The sequence below is a fragment of the Lactuca sativa genome, chromosome 5 (genome assembly GCF_002870075.4).
Source record: "Lactuca sativa cultivar Salinas chromosome 5, Lsat_Salinas_v11, whole genome shotgun sequence".
NCBI classification, from domain to species: Eukaryota; Viridiplantae; Streptophyta; class Magnoliopsida; order Asterales; family Asteraceae; genus Lactuca; species Lactuca sativa.
Genome location: NC_056627.2, coordinates 262,881,425 through 262,903,066, shown reverse-complemented (window position 1 = coordinate 262,903,066; position 21,642 = coordinate 262,881,425). Strand labels below are relative to the sequence as shown.

At 31.5% G+C, this 21,642-nt stretch overlaps 1 protein-coding gene across 2 annotated transcripts; it reads left to right on the top strand.

The window, feature by feature from the left end:
* On the top strand, nt 1-6,405 carry LOC111877545 (palmitoyl-acyl carrier protein thioesterase, chloroplastic). Of its 2 annotated transcripts, XM_023874065.3 has the most exons (6): nt 3-426; nt 549-679; nt 5,250-5,363; nt 5,460-5,631; nt 5,758-5,826; nt 5,897-6,405. In XM_023874065.3, the coding sequence occupies exons 1-6, from the start codon at nt 73-75 to the stop codon at nt 6,176-6,178; spliced, it is 1,122 nt and encodes a 373-aa protein (XP_023729833.1). In that variant the 5' UTR covers nt 3-72; the 3' UTR covers nt 6,179-6,405. The 2 variants fall into 2 exon arrangements, with proteins under 2 accessions (XP_052619997.1, XP_023729833.1); XM_052764037.1 differs by lacking the exon at nt 5,758-5,826 and having other exon boundaries at nt 1-426.
* Nucleotides 6,406-21,642: the final 15,237 nt, after the last annotated feature.

The window sequence follows — 21,642 nt, the reverse complement described above, 5'->3', positions numbered from 1 at the left end:
TGATTGTTATAAATAGCAAAAGAACTAAAACAATATTGCACATTGCAATCCGGCCATAAGAATCCATTAGCTATGAATATGCTTGCCACTGCCTTTATGAACTCTTATCCATTCCATGCAATGCCATCAGGCAAGCTCGGATTACACACAGGGAACTTACTTGCGCACACCATGATTAACACGAAACATGTTTCTAATTGGGGTTTGCAATATAAAGCTCCTACAAAGGTAAATGCTAAAAAACTTGGTGCTTTGGATTCAAACATTCTCAACCAGGAGAAAGAGGGTCCAAACATGGTTTCAGATCTTGGTTTAAGAAAAATGATTCAAGATGGCTTTATATTCCAAGAAAAAGTTTGTATTAGATATTATGAAGTAGGGCCAGATCAAACTGCTTCTGTAGAAACAGTAATGAATCATTTGCTGGTATATATTCTCAATTTGTAATTTAATTCTTATAAAGTTCTTTTTTTTAATTTGTCAATATTTTTTTTGAGGTATGTACTAATGTACATGCTATTATTCACAATCTCAAACTGGATTTACAGGAAACTAGCGTTAATCATATGAAGACAATTGGACTGATGCATGATGGCTTTGGGTCAGAAGAGATGTCCAAGAACAACCTAACTTGGGTGGTGGCAAAGACACACGTGGTAGTGGACCGTTATCCAACTTGGTACGACCCTCATCTTCATCTATATATGGTCATTCGGTTATAATCCGTAGGACCCATGGTTATAAAATTAAATGAATTTTAATAGTTAAAAATCATAATTGTTGATAAATTATTTTCAAAAAGTTATTACCTAACAAAGTTATGTCATTGTTATGTAGCTTTATAACAATTGATTCAAATATGTGTGTTTTTAAGAAACATGAGATATTGTGTAATGTCATTTAATGAAAAAAATAATTATATTATATAATGAAATATAAAAATGATTTAAAAAAACAACCACACTAACCTAAGTAAATGAAAATTGATATATGGAAAATTACAAATTAAGTTATTGTAATAAACATATATAAAACAATATAAAAAAATACAAATAAAAATTAAAAATAAATTGTGTTACAAATAATATAAATTTTATTTTAACGTTAGAAAAATTACAAGGTATATTAATGGAATATATAACAAATGAAATAGTGAAAATAATATTATTATTACAAATCATATAAAATATGTAAAAAAATAAAAATTATTTTTATTATTATATTAAAACGATAAAAAAATTAATTAATTATATTACTAATTGTAATAATATTAGCAATAATTTAAGTGAATAATATCAATGAATAATTATCAAAATGTTATATTATTTCGAACGACTTTGACAATAAATAATATTGTCCTCACCAAAATTTTGATTCCTCACTTAATCATATATATATATATATATATATATATATATATATATATATATATATATATATATATATATATATATATATATATATATATATATATATATATAAAAAGAGAGAGACTACATTGAGATTCAAAATAAAGTAAAGATCTTAAGATTCAACCTCAGGTACATAATACACATCTGTCGCTCTAACCCTCCTGCGTACAAGCGTGGCAGGTCGGTTATAATCATAAATAACTATGTTGTGCCGCCCGTTCTTTTCACTTTCGTAACATTCCCCACCACCACAACCATCACCGCCACTACCGCCACCTTTGTCATGTCACCAACTGACACAACTATTGTCACATCCATCACTTATATCACTGTCACATTTGCCACCACCATCTCTTTTTCCACTAATCGGTATAATCATATATGATTACTCAATCTGTGAACAAACATATATGTATAATCATTTATGATTACAACTTTCTGCCATAAAATCATTCATGATCCGGCATACTCCATTGTTGCCGATATGCCGGAGCATTAGAGCGGCAAATGAGAAATATGTGGTTGAGGTTGAATCTCAAGATCTCTATTTTTTTTTAATCTCAAATGAACCGTCCTTATATATATATATATATATATATATATATATATATATATATATATATATATATATATATATATATATATATATATATATATATATATATATGTTCATGCGAAAACATAAATATCTTGCGAAAACACGCGAAAATAGATTTTATCTTATAAAAATTAGACACATGTATTATAAAAAATAAATTTATTAGCAATAAATTAAAGATAATAAGTTTACATTGGATTGTGTTATAATAATATAGATTTAAAAACATTTTTAATAATTACTTTTTTTCACGTCCTTAACCATTTTTAAATTCACGTTTTCATAAAAAAAATGTCAAAAATCATACTTTGCTAATATGACACAATTTCTCATCTATTATCGATTATCATCATGTATTTCAAAGTTTCGATGAATTATTGTCCAAAAAGATAATGTTGAGGTGACACAATCTCATAAGTTTTTCTTGTTTTCGTTTTTTTGCAAATTATTTGCATTTTCACATGAACTCTCCCATATATATATATATATATATATATATATATATATATATATATATATATATATATATATATATATATATATAAAGTAGAGAAAAACACCCCGCTAAATTATGTTTTGTTTACGTGCATCACGTGTAATCGTATCCTTGAGTCCTTATTTTGCTCCATGGATGAGCAATACATGTGATCACGCTGAATCAATGTATTTCGTTTGATGTTTGTTCCCTTGACGAAATGTGAGATTGTAACAATCGAATCAAAAGTAAAGATTTAAGTCAATGATAATCTTTACGAAACCAAGAGTCTTCTAAAGTATGCACAACTTATAAACTTTATCAATTTTAATCAATAACCTCAACCATGAAAAATATATCAATATAGTGGATTATGCTATGGAGATCCTAGTGAGTATAAATCCTAAGTGTAAGGTATTAGATGGATTCTATATAAATGAACAATCAAAATACAAATGAAAAAACTCGTATCTCATAAGTAAACAAAACACCAAAACTCCAACTTGGAGGGGGCACTTAGCATTAGTCAAAGTACATTGTGATTATCAACAAATCACATGATCTCATTTTGAATCATTCTAATATTATCTAACTTTTTATTTATTCTCATTATTTCTCTAAGTCTTTTATCTTTTCTTAATCTTTCTAATTATGTAAACATTCTCAATTTTCTCATCATTCTCAGTCATTCTTTGTTCTCTTTGTTTTCTGTCCAATCTATGTAAGATATGGACCTTTCAAGTCTTAACCTAACCCATTACATGAATGCATGCAATCATATTTAACTTTAAAATATATTCCAAAGTCATACTCCAAACATAATCTAAAGTCAAAGTAATAATCAAATAAGAGTATATGAACTCACAATCAAAATCCAAGGTATATAAATCCACAATCCAAGTTAAAATGGAATACAAACACACAACTGATAGTCAAAGCAATCCACCTTCAATAAAATAGTGATTTATGAAAACATGTCCTTAGTTCAATAAAAGATGTCCTCAAATCATAAACTATAACATCAAACAAAGGAAGAAGCATTTTGTACATATAGTATCTAAGAAATATATATACATATAGTATTGTAAAAAAAGGGAAACAAAAGTCAAAATACTCTTAGAATGGGGACAATTATTCCAAGGTACAAGTACTCACCTCAATGTAGCAATAACTCATTACTTTTAATTCCAAATTTTATGAGCAACTTAATCCTCGCCCGAACATGTTAATTATATATATATATATATATATATATATATATATATATATATATATATATATATATATATATATATATACATACACACACACACACATTCACAAACACATATTATATGATTAATAAACTTTCTTACGCCGCAATGACTCCAAAACTCTCATTACTCATCACTAGGTAACTAATAGAGATAACTAAAAGCAAGTCCAAAACTGAAAGACCGAGATTCAAATGGATTAATAAAGTGGATCAAATGGACAGAGGTCCCATGTGTTTTTATGCCTATATATACACACAACTCGTGGGCATCCTGCACCCAACCCAAAAGTCCAGATTTTCTCTTTTAGGCATTACACTTCGAATGAGGTTCTAATGCTTCAAAGGTGAAACCAAGGAACTTAATGATGATTAAGAAAATTTTAAAATAACCCTTAACATGATTCCAATAATAAATTTGAGATTAGATGATAGAAACTCTAAAAACTCAATAAAAAACAACATTGGAGATATAATCTCAACATTAGCACTTTCATAACTTTTGACTTATGGAATTCAACCAAACTGAAACCAAAACATGATATAAACTTAACACACTGTATATTAAGATGATATTAGGGTCTAGGATTTAATCATTATTTACCGTTAAGTTCCAAGCAATCAATGATACACATAGAGATCAATATTTCATCAAAAGCTCCAATGACAACAATAAAGACATGTTGTTCAATATATTCTTATATGATGGATATATTAACATAATTTAAGCTATAAAAATTTCCATCACATCAAAGGAACCATATTCATGATAAATAGGATTAGAAAACACCCAAAACAACACAATATAAGCATAATACTCTCCAACACTCAAAGGACACTATGATTTTCAAAACAAAAATTAATCAATGATACGATAATATAATCCAGACTAATTAACATCCAAATAACTCAATTCAAACTAATAAAAATTAAAATCCAACTTTTAGCTCATCAAAATATGTCACGTAGAGCAAATGTCCTTCAGGGTTTCAAAATCTACATCTTGACGCGACATTTAATAGGAAAGAGCTCGTCACGTATATCTGCTTCATCAACCCATCTTTTGTTTCTTTTATTCCAATCTAGTTTTTAGTTTTGCTTCTTTTGTCAAAGAGACTCTATAAATTTGCAAAATAGCAATTCTAAGCATTATAAGTACATTTTATCTCTAATTGCATCAAAACACAACTCAAAACACTAAGATAACACACAAAATATATGAATAAAATAAGTGATATTGGTAAGATAAAAAAAAATCATGAAAATATATCGATAATGATTTCTAATTGTAAAAGGATAAAGAACTAGTAACTTTGATATGTTTTAAAATAAAAGTTACACAAAAAACAAATAAGAAAAATGATGATGATTAGACTTTAAATAATCGGTTGTCATAGTTTCTAACTTTTTTATGGTTTGTATTCGAAACTTACTAGCCTTTAAACCATTGGGGATGTGTCCTATTAAGCTTATTAGTTGGAGCTTGATGTACTGTGCTCAAATCCTTTATAGGGGCGAAATTGTTCAAATTGATACTTGGAAATCTGCACATGGGAAAAATGGTGTGTGTTGTAATTTGACGTTTTGTGATTGCAAAACAGGCGAGATATTAGTAAGAGCTTCAAGGTATAAGTTGATCTTTTGTAAAGTGATTACTTAAAACTTGATTTTGGTATATTAATTTTGTAAACATGACGATTTAATTGTTATATTATCTTGTAGTATTTGGGTGATGTTAAATAAAAACACACGGAAGTTATCCAAATTCCCAAATATGGTTCGAGCTAAACTAGAGCAATGCTTTGTGGATACACTGCCTACGGTCAGAGAAGACACTAGAACATGGTCAGGAGAAGCGGAGAACATTTATGAACATATTTGCAAAGGTTTAATGGTGGGTTGCTTTGTCTACTTTATATATATATATATATATATATATATATATATATATATATATATATATATATATATATTTGTTATTTACATGAGTTTCTTGATTCTTTTTATACACAAATACTAGCCAAGATGGAGTGATTTGGATATTAACCAACATGTGAACCACGTGAAATATATTGGGTTGGTCATTGAGGTAATTTAACGTTTTTTTGTTATTTTAAGGATGATGGACAATGGATTATGACACTTAATTGTTATTGTAGAGTGTTCCAAAGACCATTGTGGAGAACTATGAGATACATATCCTGACTCTAGAATATTTTCGAGAATGTACCAAGGACAATGTACTACAATCCCTCACTTCCATATTGGGGAACGACAAGGGCATAATAGCTAAGTTTGACTTTGTTGACTGCCACCATTTGCTTCAAATTGGTGGTGGTAGAGGTAATATCATGAAAGGAAGGACTAGATGGAGACTGAAACATAGAAAGACTCAAGGCTCTGGACCATCAGTTAGTTCTTTAGCTAATGGAAGTGTCTAACACTTAATACAATGAGAGCTTATTTGTGGAATCAACTCTCCTCCTTATATCCACCTAATTAAACGTGTTTTGGTTCTTGATCTAAATGATTGTAACTTTGAATTGAGACTCATGACATGGGTGTGCTTATTTTCTTTAAACCTTTTTCTTATTATAACTTATACACATAAAGGCATCCTTGTGCTTACATATACATGAAAAAATATTATAGGGTTCGGAATTATTTTGGTTCAGAGTCTAAATGAATGGATTATACTTGTCGGCGTGAACTTAGACAAAAATGGTCTCTGTGGTTTCTCATTTTATGTGGTGACGGTCCAAACGTTTGAAAAGTTGCAGATTTGGTCCTGTTCAACAAGTTTTGTTGTGGTTTTGGTCCCTCGTCGGTTAAGTTCCTTAAAATGACAATTTTACCCCATGGGACCATTTTCATAGTTTTGTCTTTTACTATACTATAAGGACCATTTTTGCATACATTCTTTTTTATTTTAATGAAGTATTATATATTAATAGATATTATTTATAATATATATAATATTATATATTAATAAATATTTTTTATTGGATTATTAATTTGTTTTAGTTGATTTTTTTTTAAAATGTTGGAGTAATTCTCTTTTATTAAAATACTATATATCAATACATATAGTTTTTAATATATAATATTTATATCAGAATAAATATTATATTAATTGATTATTTATTTTTTTAGTATTTTTTTAATTTTTAATTAGTTTTTATTGTATTATTACTTTTAATTTATTATTTTCTTCATATACTAAATGTTGTGTTTTGGATTATTAATTTATTTTAGTTAACTATTTTTTTTAATTTTTTTGACGAAGTAATTCTTTTTTATTGAATTATTATATATCAGTACGTATAATTTTTAATATATAATATTTATATCATAATAATATTATATTATGAGATTATTACATATTACGAAACATTATTTTATTGGATTATTAATTTCTTTTAGTTGATTCTTTTTATAATTTCTTTTTGTTGGAGTAGTTCTTTTTTATTAGATTATTATATATCAACAAATATTATTTTTAATATATAATATTTACATCATAATAAATAATACATTATTGGATTATTAATTTTTGTAATTTGGTTTTTTGAATTATTAATTTATTGAAGTATTACTTTTAATTTATTATTTTTTTAATATAATAAATATTATCTTATTGGATTATTATTTTATTTTTAATGTATACTATTAATATTAGTTTCACCACAAAGTCGCCGAAATACGTAAAAGTGTCGCTCATCATTAGGGGTGTAAACGAGCCGAGTCGAGCCGAATACTACGAAACTCGAAGCTCGGCTCGACTAAAATACTCGAGCTCGAAACTTGGCTTGAACTCGATTTGAGCCTTGATTTTAAGCTCGAGCTCGGGTTCGTGAAATACTCGACAGTCTTGAGCTCAGTTCGACTAATATTTTAAAAAATAAAAATCACTAAATTGAGTAAGAAATATTAAACATTCCACATGTAAATGTCCAAACTACCAAAAAAACCACTATTAATCACCTAATATCAATATAACATCAACCATATATGTCATAAATGAATAATTATAAAGAAATGACATATATCTTATAAATGAACAATTATAAAGAAATGACATAAATGTAAATTACACTAAGCTCGACTAAGCTCGCGAGCCTTACGAGCTGATTATTTTTGTACTCGAGCTCGGCTCGATAAGGTACTCGAGTAGCTCGAGCTCGAGCTCGGCTCGATTAAGGTCGAGTCGATTTCGAGTATTTTCCGAGTCGGTCTCGAGTTTCTCGCGAGTTGGCTTGTCTCACTTACACCCCTACTTATCATCGTCTAAAATTCGCAGGATCACCTCCAAACACCTTCATCGAAGGTTCAATAGATACTATACCCCATTCCATCCAACGTTGTTGGTAGCCACCTGCGACAACCTCTTCATAATCCACTGGAATCATTCATATCCCTCATATTGCGCAACAAACCCCGATAACATTTATAAGTGGTGGTGGTGACCGAGTGATGGTGGTGATATTTTCCCAATGGTTTCTCATTATAAGTTAGATGAAATGAAAGTGTTTGGCAGCGATCCTAACGATTTCGATGATGAGAGACGACGATTTTGCGTATCCCATGACTTTGTGGTGGAATCAATAAAATTAACAAGAACTATTATTATAATCGGATAAAATAATATTCAGTATATGAAAAAATAATAAATTAAAAGTATTAATCCAATAAAAATAGTTTAAAAAAAGAAATTACAAAAAATAACTAAAAGATAATAATAATCCAATAATAAAATATTTATTATGATATAAATATTATACATTAAAAACTATATGTATGGATATATAATAATTCAATAAAAAATAATTACTTCGACAATTTTTTTTTAGAAAAAAGAATTAACTAAAATAAATTAATAATCCAATAAAACAATATTTAGTATATGAAGAAAATAATAAATTAAAAGAAATAATCCAATAAAAATAATTTAAAAAATAAAGAATTAAAAATACTAACTAAAAGAAATTAATAATCCAATAATATAATATTTATTATTATATAAATATTATATATTAAAAACTATATGTATTGATATATAATAACTCAATAAAAAGAATTACTCTAAGAATTTTTTTTTTAAAAAAAAATCAACTATAATAAATTAATAATCCAATAAAACAATATTTATTAATACATAATATTATATATTAAAAATAATATTTATTAATATATAATAGTTTAATAAAATAACAAAGAATGTATGCAAAAATGGTCTTTATGGTATGGTAAAAGACAAAACTGCAAAAATGGTCCCTAAGGGTATAATTGTCATTTTAAAAAAGTTAACAGCCAACCAGTTAAACTTAACGAATGAGGGACCAAAACCACAATAAAACTAGTTGAAAAGGACCAAATCTACAACTTTTCAAGCGTTTGGACCATAACCACATAAAATAAGAAACCACGGGGACCATTTTTGCAATTTTGTCATGAACTTAAATCAGACATTTATGTAAGGGAGATGATACTTCCAAGACAATTTTAATACATCCACGGACATTTAAAGGAAATGACATTTATGCCCTTTAAAAGATAATTAATTATTCAAACTTCAAAGAGTTAATCAAACGGTCTCTTGAGATCGCTTCAAAAAGGAAAATGTCGTAAATTCTTTTCTTTGGTCTCTCAATCTTCCATCCAAATTGAAAATTACCAAGAATCTCCCTCCATCCCTCTCTTATCGGGTTTAAAGAAGAAGAAGCGACGACATCCACTTGAGATCACTCTCACTTCATGAGGATGCAACAATCGCTGTTCACTGTTGACACCTTTTGTTTTATGCTTAAGGATGCCGCCGTCACAATCGCCGGAGAAAATCTTTCTGGTGGTGCAAAATACATTCGTAGATGTAGAAAAGGAAGGAAAGAAGAAAGCGCATAATCAGAAATAAGAGAGCGTGTAACCAAATCGCCGGAGAAATTTTTTGCTTCTTCACTTGTAACAACTTCTTAGTGTTAGATAAAGCAAAAATGAAATTTTTTTCTTCTTCACTTGTAACTTCTTAGTGTTAGATAAAGAAAAAATAATCACGTAATCTATCACCAGAAGAAATGAATTCCTTTGAGTGTATGATGGTTTTCCTTTTATTGTATGTTTCGATTTGAGGCAATTTGCAACAGCTTCAAAGGCATGATTGTTCTGAGCAAAGGGAAACGATGTTGCTCACGTTTTGCACTTGTACAGCCTTGCAAGTGTGCGGCCCTCATGCTTACTGTCACCATTCCAGACGTCGGCAACAACTGATTCGCCCTCATCATTTTCAACTCATTCGCGTAAGTCTCCCTTTTCCTTTTTATAGATATCTTCCTTTTAGTGAACAGACGATCTGAAATGGAGAATTGGAACAGACTAACAGTGGAGCGTATAGTGGAGTGTATTGTGTGAAGCGGGGATCGCGAACAGAGCAGATTACGGTGAAAATAATGGTGGTGGAAGAAGGTACTCTATCGATGATTATGGTTCAAGGGGATGACCAACAAATTGAATACATGAGGAAGGAGGTGCACGCTGAATATTGCCGGAAAAAAATCGGAGATTTGTGAGAGATTGTGGTTCAAGCATTTGCTAAAGATTGCAACATCGGAAATGGACTTAGGCCCCGTTTGATACGCATCTTTCCAGGTCCAAACAGATCTTTCTGGCTGAATGGGCCGGAAAGATTTTTTGATTTACACAAAAGAACGGGTCTTTCTTGGTAAGATATGTCTTTCCTAAAAAGCCCCAAAATCATATCTTTCTGGCTGAATGGGCTGGAAAGACAATTATACACCAAACTCCGCCTCTTTCTTTCTTTATTGGATTATTACTTTTTTTAAATAACTTTTTTTAAATATATTTTTTTATTGAATTATTACTTTTTTTCATCATTCAGCACAGTCAATCAGATGTACAATCAAACAACATGGTTTCTTTTTCAGTCAGAAAACTTTCCCAGACAGCACTTTACCGGACATCACTTTCCCAGACAGAAACTATCAAACAGGACCTTAGGTGTGCGTAGTTGTTCGTTTGGTATTTGGTATAATCATTTTGCTACAAATCAGCCCTGCCCTTGAATAATTAATTGCACTCTAAATATAAATGATGGGCAGAATTGTCATTTCACTTTAGATTTCAGTGGATATATCAAAACGATCCGTGGAAGTATCACTTCGCTTTATGTAACCCTTTTAGTTATGAGATTTTTATTCGTTAGGTTTGTAATATTAAATAGCATTTTTGTAAAGGTATTCCTCTCTAGTGTTTCCCAACATCCACAACCACTGTGAATTTGTGAATTTGCCACCACTTAGGCATCGCATCCCGCGCTTTCTCTTTACTACTGTCGGATGAATTTGTGAATTTGCCCCTCATTCGATCCCCAAAATCTACTTTTTAGGCCTCCGTTTTTAGTTTTCCTCAGTTTCGGTCTATTTGTGTGATTTTTAAATTTTCTTTGTTTATTTAGTTGGTTAATTTGAAGAATCTATTGTTAATTTAATTTTCCAATTTTGGTTGTACCCGCCAAATTTATTTTTCATTCAATATATAAAGCCCTTTGTAAGCCTTTGGATGCATTTTGAAATCATCTTAATAAATGAAAGTTTTTTTGCAACATGTCATCTTCTCATTAATTTTGACACTTTTCATTTTGTGAGAATTTTAGAAATTTTATTTTCCACTTGTCATTTTTTAGGGATTTTTATTTTCTTAAAATAAATTCCATAAAATTGTAATGAGTTCTAGAAGGAAATAAAATCATCCTATTAATTTGGTAATAAATTCTCATAAATACTTCAAACGATTTAATTTCTTCTGTAAATTTTCAAAAGATTATATTTTGTTATGTAAAGTATTACATTAGAAAATATTTCATATTTATATATTGATATTAAATTTTTTTTTTAATAAACCTGTGTAATACACGGGTCTCACACCTAGTCATCCAATAAAATCATCTTTTGAGTTTTTCTCTTATTGGTGCTTTCTTTGTACGTCATTTTATGTCCTCTGGATCTTACTTCTGTCAAAAACCTTGTTCTAGTGGTGACTAACGCCTTCAAATTTCAAAGCATTGATAAAACAGTGTGGAAAAAGTCAAAAAACTGATCAATTCGAGCAAATCTTGTTATAGGGAAAAAATCGATCAAAGCATCGAACAGAGGTGAACAGCCGGAGAAATAAAAGGCTACTAAAAGGAAACTCTATCATTCACGCCAAAAATAAAGCAGTAGTACATCGCACGCCTAAATTGAAATCGGTTATTTACCAGTATCTCAATCACCATTCACCAATTCACCATCACCTCACATAACCATTATCAATTCACTGGTTCTAGTTATTCCTTATCGATCACTGATTTTGTCCCTGATTCTCGAGTGCTTGAGTGAAGTAGGTTAGTCATCTAATTCTCTTCCTATAATCTCAATTAACATCTTCTTTATGCTACTTTTTGATCTTTTAGTGTTTAGTTCCTTTATCAGTTCACGATTGTGTTTGAAAGCAAGCCATATTTGTGTTGCTTAAATTCCACGTACAACCTGCTTTGGAAGGAGAAACTTAGTTTTAGACGCAAATACATTGGAGATATTAGAATACATAATCATTTTAATTATAATTTTTGTTTGATGTTATTTAATTTATAATTTTTAATGAAAAACATTATTATAAATTTTACGTAATTTTTTTTGAAAGTACAATGCTAGTAATTCATTGGTCTTGTATAAGCATGCCATTTTTGGTCACATATGAAAACAGTTTTTTGCCAAACTAATTAGAAGTGTTTATCAACTTATAGATTTTTGTTACAACATAAAATAATGTAAATGTTTTTTTCTCTTTTTTTTTTTTTAAAAAAAAACTTGGTTTTACTATCAAATAAGGTAATAACCGTTTTCTTTAAAAAAAAAAAGGTAATAACCATTTTTACCGGAAAAATGCTTAATAGAAAAGGCATTATTAAAACTCTTTGCCGAGGACATTAAAATGGATATTGTTATTCCTACCCCACTTTCAGTAATCCTACCCCTTTAATTATTATTTTTTTTGGTAGTTGACTTTTGTTTATTCCAGTTTTTGAAAATTTCAGAATTATTAGCCAATTAATATATACGTGAAAAGCAGTGTTCTTGATAGCCTCGATCTTTTCAGTTTTTTTTCATAGAAGACTGTGTTTTTTTTGAAAAAAATAAGTTTCACTTCTAAAAATAATACAACGTCAATACTGAAACCAACAATTACATTGTAAAAAACAAGGGTGCTGCTAATAAGACACTTGTAGACACCTTTAGACACCCAATTTAAAAGTCAAATAACTTTTTGCATTGTGATTTCCGTTTGACTACCTTAACATTTAAGGGTGACGTTATCTCACAACTTTTACTTTTTTTTCAACCAATGCATGTTCCGAAAATTTTATGTTCTCAATAGTGTTTGACTTTAAGATTTGAGTTTTTTCGCTTTACAAACCACCAACTATTAACATTAATACAACAATAAACATGTTATAATTACATCTTATATAAACTAATCAGTAAAAATAAAGTAATTATCATTAATAAAAAATAACAAATTTCTTATGTCCACCAACTACCACCTTCACAACCGTCGGTATATCTCCACCACCGTTAAAAACCACCGGAAATCGCATGAAACATTTGCTGGCCACCATTAACCACCATCAGATAGTGAGATATAGAGAGAAAACCGAAAGAGAAGAAAGAGAAGGAGCAAGTTATCTGAAACCGTACCAGAGAAGGAGAAAGAGCATTGCACACGAGGCGTGAACCTCGTCAGAAAACACTTGAAGCTTGCCGGAAGCGTGAAACCTCGCCTGAAACGTCGTCTGAAGCGTGGAACCTTGTCAGGATCGCTTGAACCGCTGGTATCACCGACGGATTAAGAACGAGAGAAATAGAAGTTAAAAAAAAAAAAAAAAAAAAAAAAAAACCTTGCTGGAAATCTCTTGAAGACGACGGGAATTGCTCTCTCTTGTTGAATTTTTTCTAGGGTAGAAAGAGAAGTAAGTGTTTTTATACTCTACAATTTTACATTTAAAGCCCACCTATTTTGAACACCAATAATTATTTGTATGAGCTTACTACAGGCGATTCAAATGAGTTGGAGAATCTATTTTTCGTCCATCCAACGTCTTGGAAGATATGGCGTGCATTTCCACATGTGCTGATGATAGATGTCACTTATAAAATGAACAAATACAATAAGCCATTTGTAGAAACTGTTGGTATGACCTCAACTCGAAAGACATTCTCTGTAGGTTTTGCCTTTATACATAGAGAAAAGGAGGCCAACTATACTTGGGTGTTAAACTGTGTAAAGTCAATACTCGATAAGTGTATGCACCCACGTGTAATAATCACAGACAGAGAGTTGGCACTCATCAATGCATGTGAAACAGTGTTTCCGGATGCGGCACGATTACTTTGTAGATGACATATTGAGCAAAACATTTTAAAAATTTCCAACAAGATTATCACATGGGATGAAGATCGTGCCTCTTTTAGAATACTATGGAAATTACTAGTTGAGTCTCCAACATTAATGACATACACGGAAAACTACAAACGACTACAATCAATGTTGGTAAATTATCCACGTAAGCTTGTTTATTAACTATATTTCTAAATCATAACATTCACATTACTGTTTATGTACTTATTTGTTAATTTATTTTACTTCACAGGTGTTATGAGATACATAGATGATACATGGTTAAACAAGTACAAGGAAATGTTTGTGTCTGTTTGGGTTGATCAACATCTCAATTTTGGAAACAACACGACCAATAAAGCCGAGAGTCAACATTCCAAGTTAAAGAAAATTTTAAACTCTTCGAATTCTAATCTTGATAAATTCATTCAACAGATTAATCAGGCTGTGCAATCACAACTTACTTCGATCAATGAAAGCTTCGAAAATAGCTTGACTGTTCGCTACAATCACCACAACTTGTCATGTTTCCAATTGTTGTGGGGCTATGTTTCAAACGAAGCTTTAGATATAATATTAGGAGAGATCCAAAGGTTGGGTGATTTAATGTTAGACTCCTCAAATTGTGGTTGCAAACTTCGTAACAGTTGTGGGTTACCATGTGCTTGCATGCTTTCTTTTTACTCGATTTCTGGTTAGTATATTTAACTACAGCACACAAATAGATTTTTAAATATTAGATAAATAATTATTTTTTATATTTTAATGCAGGTGAAAATATACCCTTGGATTCAATAGATATCTTTTGGAGGAAGCTTGATATTTCAGATACGACTTCTGTAATAGACGAAGATATTAATTGCGATGATGTAGTGGATAAATTTAAAGAAAACTTCAATAAACAATCAAAAGCCGGGAAAATGTTTTATAGGAAAAAACTAGAAGAGATATATGATCCGCATAAAACTGATGTTGGAGAACCTACGGCTCAAAAAAACACGCATGGACGACAAAGTGTGAAGAAACAACAGAAAAAGAAAGTCAATCCTCCAAATCACGCTCCTCGTAGATGAATCTTCTCAACCACATCAGAGTTTAATGGGATGGATTTAAATAAAGAACCTGAAAGACATAGTTTTTCGTGTGGGATTGACTTAAATGGTGAACCCCAAAGGCAAAGCTTTTCGTGTAAGATTGACTTAAATGATGAACCCCAAAAACATTATCCATTCCAAATGAATGGTATTCTAAATATATTTCATGATTACATCGACGCTATACATGATGTAGAAGGTGATGGAAATTGTGGGTTTCGAGCGGTTGCTGTTTGTTTGGGGTATAATGAAGTCCAGTGGCTTTATATTCGAAAATAGTTGATTGAAGAGTTAGAGAGTCAATATTGCGCATATCATACAGTTTTTACTGACGGGTTCAATGAGGTATACCAGTAATTAGTGAAAATATGTCAATCATAATTTAATTATTGAAAATTAATGATTAGAGGGTAGCATTAAGTGGCCAGGGGTATGGATAATTGATGCCCATTAAAATCCAATAGACTACATGGACTTGTAATATAAAACGACTTGATTTAGGTCATGAAATTTATAAAAGACAGAAAAGCCCTTAACTAAAGAGAAATTAAATATCCTTCTACTTTTTATTCCTACATATTCTCATACCCAATAAAATGGTGACATGTGTAACATTTAATGCTCATTTAATGAAATTTAATGATATTTTAGGATACTAATATGACACATGTCATCATTTAAATGGGTAGGAACAAAGTGTAGAAGAATATTTAATTTCTCTTAACTAAATGCTTTACATTTTTAATCCATAATACATAGGCCTAGAAATCTATGTTTGCATGACATGTATACGTGCTAGACACATATTTTTTACACAATACAAATTTTAAAACCTAGAAATCTATGTTTGCATGACATGTATACGTGCTAGACATAGATTTTTTACACGATACAAATTTTAAAATGTGTCTCCGATATTAAACATGAACACGATCGGAAATTTTGGAACATAGTTTCGACTTAATCAAGACATGATGTCTTATGCAATTGTAACGAACCCGTCCCTGAATTGTAACCTATTTTTGTTTTTTGTTTTTTTTTTTTCTCCTATACATTTCACAACGGCAAACCTCATAGTGTTTCTACATATTAAACACAAGTTGTGCGTGATAAATTGCTCCTGCTAACTTCTTACGAAATATATCAGGGTTAAATTTTTAAATTTTGTGGATTTCAATATCAAAAAATCTTTATCCATCCGCGATGGAATTTGATATATATCACATGTATCTTTTCTATCACATCTAATTAAACGGCGTTGTAAGTTACATGTGTTGCGTTTACCGTCAAATTGCTTGATATCCCCACACCATGCGCATTTTACTTTCTTAGTTCCATCTTTTGTGATGACATCAGTTAATATCTCGAATATATTCCATACTTGTTATGTGTGTGTGTGTTTTTTTCTCTTTTTTGTTTCCTTTGTTTTTCAGATTTTCTTCTCTCACATCATTTACCTCGACATAATTATCATCATCATCCTTAATAAAATATCTCATTGCTATTCTATTGTTGGTATCATCATTCTTCTAAAAAAACAAAAAAATATTATATTAGATATACTAATGTAGTTTATAAATGGGAAACATATTCGAAAAAATAAATGAAGAATTTCAATGTCAAACTGGTTACACTCCATAAAGAAACAAATTATATATGTAAAGTACATTAGATATATTGATATAGTTATATAAACATGAAATTATATAATGTAAACATGGAACATAATTTTGACGTAATCAAGGATTTCAATGTTAAACAGGTTTTTACTCAATCGGAAAATTGGGGGAGTTATTTGTCCATAATAGGATGATAAAAAAAACTATTTTTTATTCTAGTGTACTTTTAAAACTATTTACCATATTATTAGTATTATTATATACATATATTAAAAGTTTTAGCGTTTGTGAACAGTGCATTTTGTGCACTTCAAATTTTCGCCTTAGAATTTTTAAAGTTTAGAGTTTGGCCATGTACGAATCCTAAGTCGATGAGGACTTGGAGACCAAACAATCTAGTTTATCACAAGTCTAGTTTATGGTAAGTTGGTCATAAGTTTCCTAGTCTAATACAAGTTGGTATGTTAGAATCTACAAATACTTGTCAATAATCGAGTTTAGAATTATGAGAACAGATTGTAAAACATCGGTTTTGAGTTAGTTTCCGATTGTCACACCCCAAAACCGGAACGGCGGAAACGTTCTGGGTGGATGACGTCATGTCAAGTATCACAACACATGCTTTATAGTAATCAAAGTACAACAAAACATTGCATTAATAGTAATAGTTTTACAAGGTTACATTACAACAATTTAAAGTAATACAAGTAATAGAATAGATACAACATGATACTAAGCTGTCTTCATTGACTGCTCTGGGGATGTACCTGTCTAATGCTAACCTGAGAATACAAGTTATTTGAAAAGCGAGTATCAGCATTTTTACAAATGCTGGTGAGTTCATAAGTATTAGGTGACGTTTCAATCAAGTAACTTTAATAAGTAGTAGTTTAAGTGTTTTCTGTGTATTAGAGTTCTTTCCAGAAAATCCTATATTTTCTTTAATAAAAGCAGTCTTCTACCAAGACTGGTCAGTGTTATGTGGTAAAAAGTAGCTTGCCCTAATTTGCTATCATTATCAAAATACTGAATTTGATTATTGAGGAAAGCAAACGACATCAGGGAATAACATATGCCTTAGCAGTGAGGACTGCTGACTAAGGCAGGGAATCATAGACTACAGGAGAATATCGAGCTAACGACTTGCCTGGTTCAATCTAACAAGTGGAGACTCAGACCCCAGAAGGTACCAAATGAAAGGCACAGCTGGTAAGGTCTAAAACAGTGAATGACAGACCCCAGACAGTATCAAATGAAAGATACATCTTGTAAGGTCAAAACAGAGATAACAGACCCCAGACAGTATCAAATGAAAGATACATCTTGTAAGGTCAAAACAGTGAAAGACAGACCTCAGACAGTATCAAATGAAAGATACATCTTGTAAGGTCAAAACAGTGAAAGACAGACCCCAGACAGTATCAAATGAAAGATACATCTTGTAAGGTCAAAACAGTGAAAGACAGACCCCAGACAGTATCAAATGAAAGATACATCTTGTAAGGTCAGAAACAGTGTGACTCTGAAAATGAGTTACCAGCATACAGTGTAGATTGCCGGTGAAATACCGTTACCTTAAAGCCAAAGAATTATAAAGCAACCCGGGATACTCGTAACCATACTAACCGACACTAGAGAACCAGACGCCCTACGAGCGTCTTGAGAATGTGACATTTGTCACCACTTGGCTTGGTGGGCCGTGGACTGTAGCTAGCAGTCAGGGTGCGGGGGTGTCAATCCCGTATAAATCTATACACACAATGTCCGCTCTCCCTACAGGAGACTCTGGTTACCAACTAGACGACGGAGAAGGCCGTGTCCTGAAGATGCATCCCAAATAATGGGTAGAGACTTCCCAAAATAGTGGGTTTCTAATGTAAGTGTAGACTAGGAGTAGAGAATCTTAACTGAACTGACTAGAGAATTCCTATATGTCCATACTCATATACAAAATATATAACTAATGAGTCAAACGACCTTCGGACGGCCATCTGATCCCACCAGACCACATCTTAACGAAGAAAAGGAAATAGGGCAGACGAACCTTCCTAAGCCTTTCAATCATTACTTATATATACCTATATAAGCACAGATATACATCTAACTACGACTGAGTGTGAATCAAGTAGAAGTGGTCTTTGTGAAGTAGAAGTGTCTAACAAGTGAAGTAGAAGCGGTCGAAAGTGAAGTAGAAGTGTCGAACAAGTATAAGCGTATCACGAAGTAGAGGCGAAAATAAGTGAAGCAAAAGCGTATCAAGTATAAGTGAAATAGAGCCGTTATCAAGTATAAGTGAAGAAGAATCGTATCACTAAGTAAGAGCGTGAATAAGTATAAGCGTCATCAGGTATAAGCGACTATAAGTATAAGTGAAAGCGTTACCGAGTAGGAGTATAAAATAAGTATAAGCGAAGCAGCAGTATTTAACAAGTAAAAGTATACGTCGAAAAAGGAAATCTTTGATGAAAAGCCTTTATGTACAGAGAAAATCACAAATTGTATTCTTTTGTAAAATATGTTTGAAAACCTTAAAAACTCTTTCATAAATCAGTTTAGAATGAATCTAGTTAAAACAGTATAAGTAAAAGTTTTGAAACTATTGAAAACCATTCTAGTGTCCTACTCGGTAAAACAGTGTACAATGGTAAAATCTGGTGCATGCGGGTTATCAATCACAGGTGATTGTTATGATAACTGACATGTTTAACTTGTAATCCCCCCTATAAAAAGATTTAAAAGCATTTAAAAGGTTCATTCAGGGGTATGAACTCACCTGGTGTAAGTAGGTCCGACGAAAGTGCCGTTTGGGCGTTCGGTGTCACGCAAGGACTTGAACACACACAATGACCTATTTAGCATATGATAACATATGTTCACATACAATTAGTATATTTAATACTAATTAAACAAATATACGCGCTCACAGGAGCGGAAAATACTTTGGCTAAGTGTTTGGGTGTCCCGGGTAGCGTTTAAGGGTGTGAATGGCTAAGGAATGGAGTTTACTATCCAAGAATACCCCCTTAATACATAGTTTAAAGCCCAGGGACTTCTCACCATGAGTTTACGGCCATAAACTCATGGTGATGAGTTCTAGTGTGTTTAAGGCTTCTATTTGCATCATGGAATTATTCTAAGCACTTTTCCCAAAAGGCATAAGTGGGTTTAAGGCTTCTAAGGGCTCTATATGGGAGTTTACGGCCGTAAACTCTCACCCTTGGAGTTTTGGGAAGTTTCAAGCCCCTAATGCCTTTCTAGTGATTTCTAATGAAGTGTGATGCTATTTTGGAGGATTAAATCTATCATTTGAATGAGTTTTGGGGAGTTTACGGCCTAGACAAATACTTGGGCCGTAAACTCCTTTTAATCCTTCCATTTCTTGTGTTTAAGACCTTAAATCCTTCCTAGTATTTTATGGTAAATATCTAAGGCCATTTGGGGGGGCAAAAACCACATTTTGGGCATGTTTTGGGGAGTTTACGGCCTTGGTATAGACCTGGGCCGTAAACTCATTTTCATCCTTCATTTTGATGTGTTTAATTGTGTTAAACACAAGATACTAAGTCCCTAAATTATGTGTTAAGCCCTAGGGTGGTTTGGGAGTGTTTTGGAGGCATTTAGACAAGGTTTTGAGGGGTTTACGGCCTAAGCATGTGCTTGGGCCATAAACTCACTTTTATGCCTCAATTCATTGAGTTTTGATGTTTAAACACTCCTAGGCTAGATCCCTAATTAGTTTCCAAGCTTAAGGGCAAGTTTAAAGGCATGTTTGGCACCATTTTAGGGGTTTACGGCCCTAGAGTGTTCCTGGGCCGTAAACTCCTTATTCCATGCCTTCTTGGATGGTTTTTGGGCTGTAATTACAGCTAGTAATGTTTAGAACAAGCTAGGGTAAGCGGACTTACAATTTGGAAGTGTTTGGTTGCGGATTCGGGGCGAAAACGGGTCTAGAGAGAGAGTATAGAGAGAGAGTGTAAAAAGTCTCCAATAGACTCCACTCACCCTTATATAGGGTTTTGAGTCGGGGCTCAATGGGATTTTACCCAATATTGCCGTTAAACGGGGCTTTTGGTCGCACCCGATTTAGTGGTCGTAATAATAAAACTTAACATTTTCCAAATGAATGGAAATATGTGTCCTGTGTTTTTATTTCCTTTTATCACGAATTAACGGCATGTTAAAGGTAACCAAATGGAATGTTTATTAAATTGACGCCCTCTAAGTAACGGAACTTTTATACAGTGGAATATTCCGTTAACGGTAACGGGGAAATGTAACGGGACAACTTGGGTTGTCACACCGATTAATCAAAGAGTTATTTTGGTTATTTTGTTTTGCATTCTTGTTTTCTAAACTTTAATTGGTATCAGAGCTTGACTTAAGAAGCTGAGAGATCGAGTTGTTTACCTATTGACGACCTAGGTCAATATGTCAGATGTAGAAGATGGTGCAGGGCCTCCTCCGGTGAGAATGAAGTGTTGGATTAGATGTGTAAGCCCATAAATATTATTGGTATGTACTCGTCCCGGGAGTAGCATGGTCCATTTGGGTTGCATATCATCAGGACAATTTGTTAGGATGGACTCTTGAGAGAAAGATTATATATGATTTATTAATATATTATAAGTTATAATATATTAATATGAAATCATATGTTTTAATTAGTATTGATCAAGAATTAATTTGGAATTAATTTAGTGATCAAAAGAGACTAATTAAATATGAGGGGACTAATTATAATAA

Bases quoted from the DNA above. Each gene is read 5' to 3' on its own strand.
- LOC111877545 (XM_023874065.3), top strand. From the start codon at position 73: ATGAATATGCTTGCCACTGCCTTTATGAACTCTTATCCATTCCATGCA. The intron at 5,364-5,459 runs GTATAAGTTGAT...ATTATCTTGTAG, and splicing joins ATATTAGTAAGAGCTTCAAG to TATTTGGGTGATGTTAAATA. The intron at 5,632-5,757 runs GTGGGTTGCTTT...CACAAATACTAG, and splicing joins ATATTTGCAAAGGTTTAATG to CCAAGATGGAGTGATTTGGA.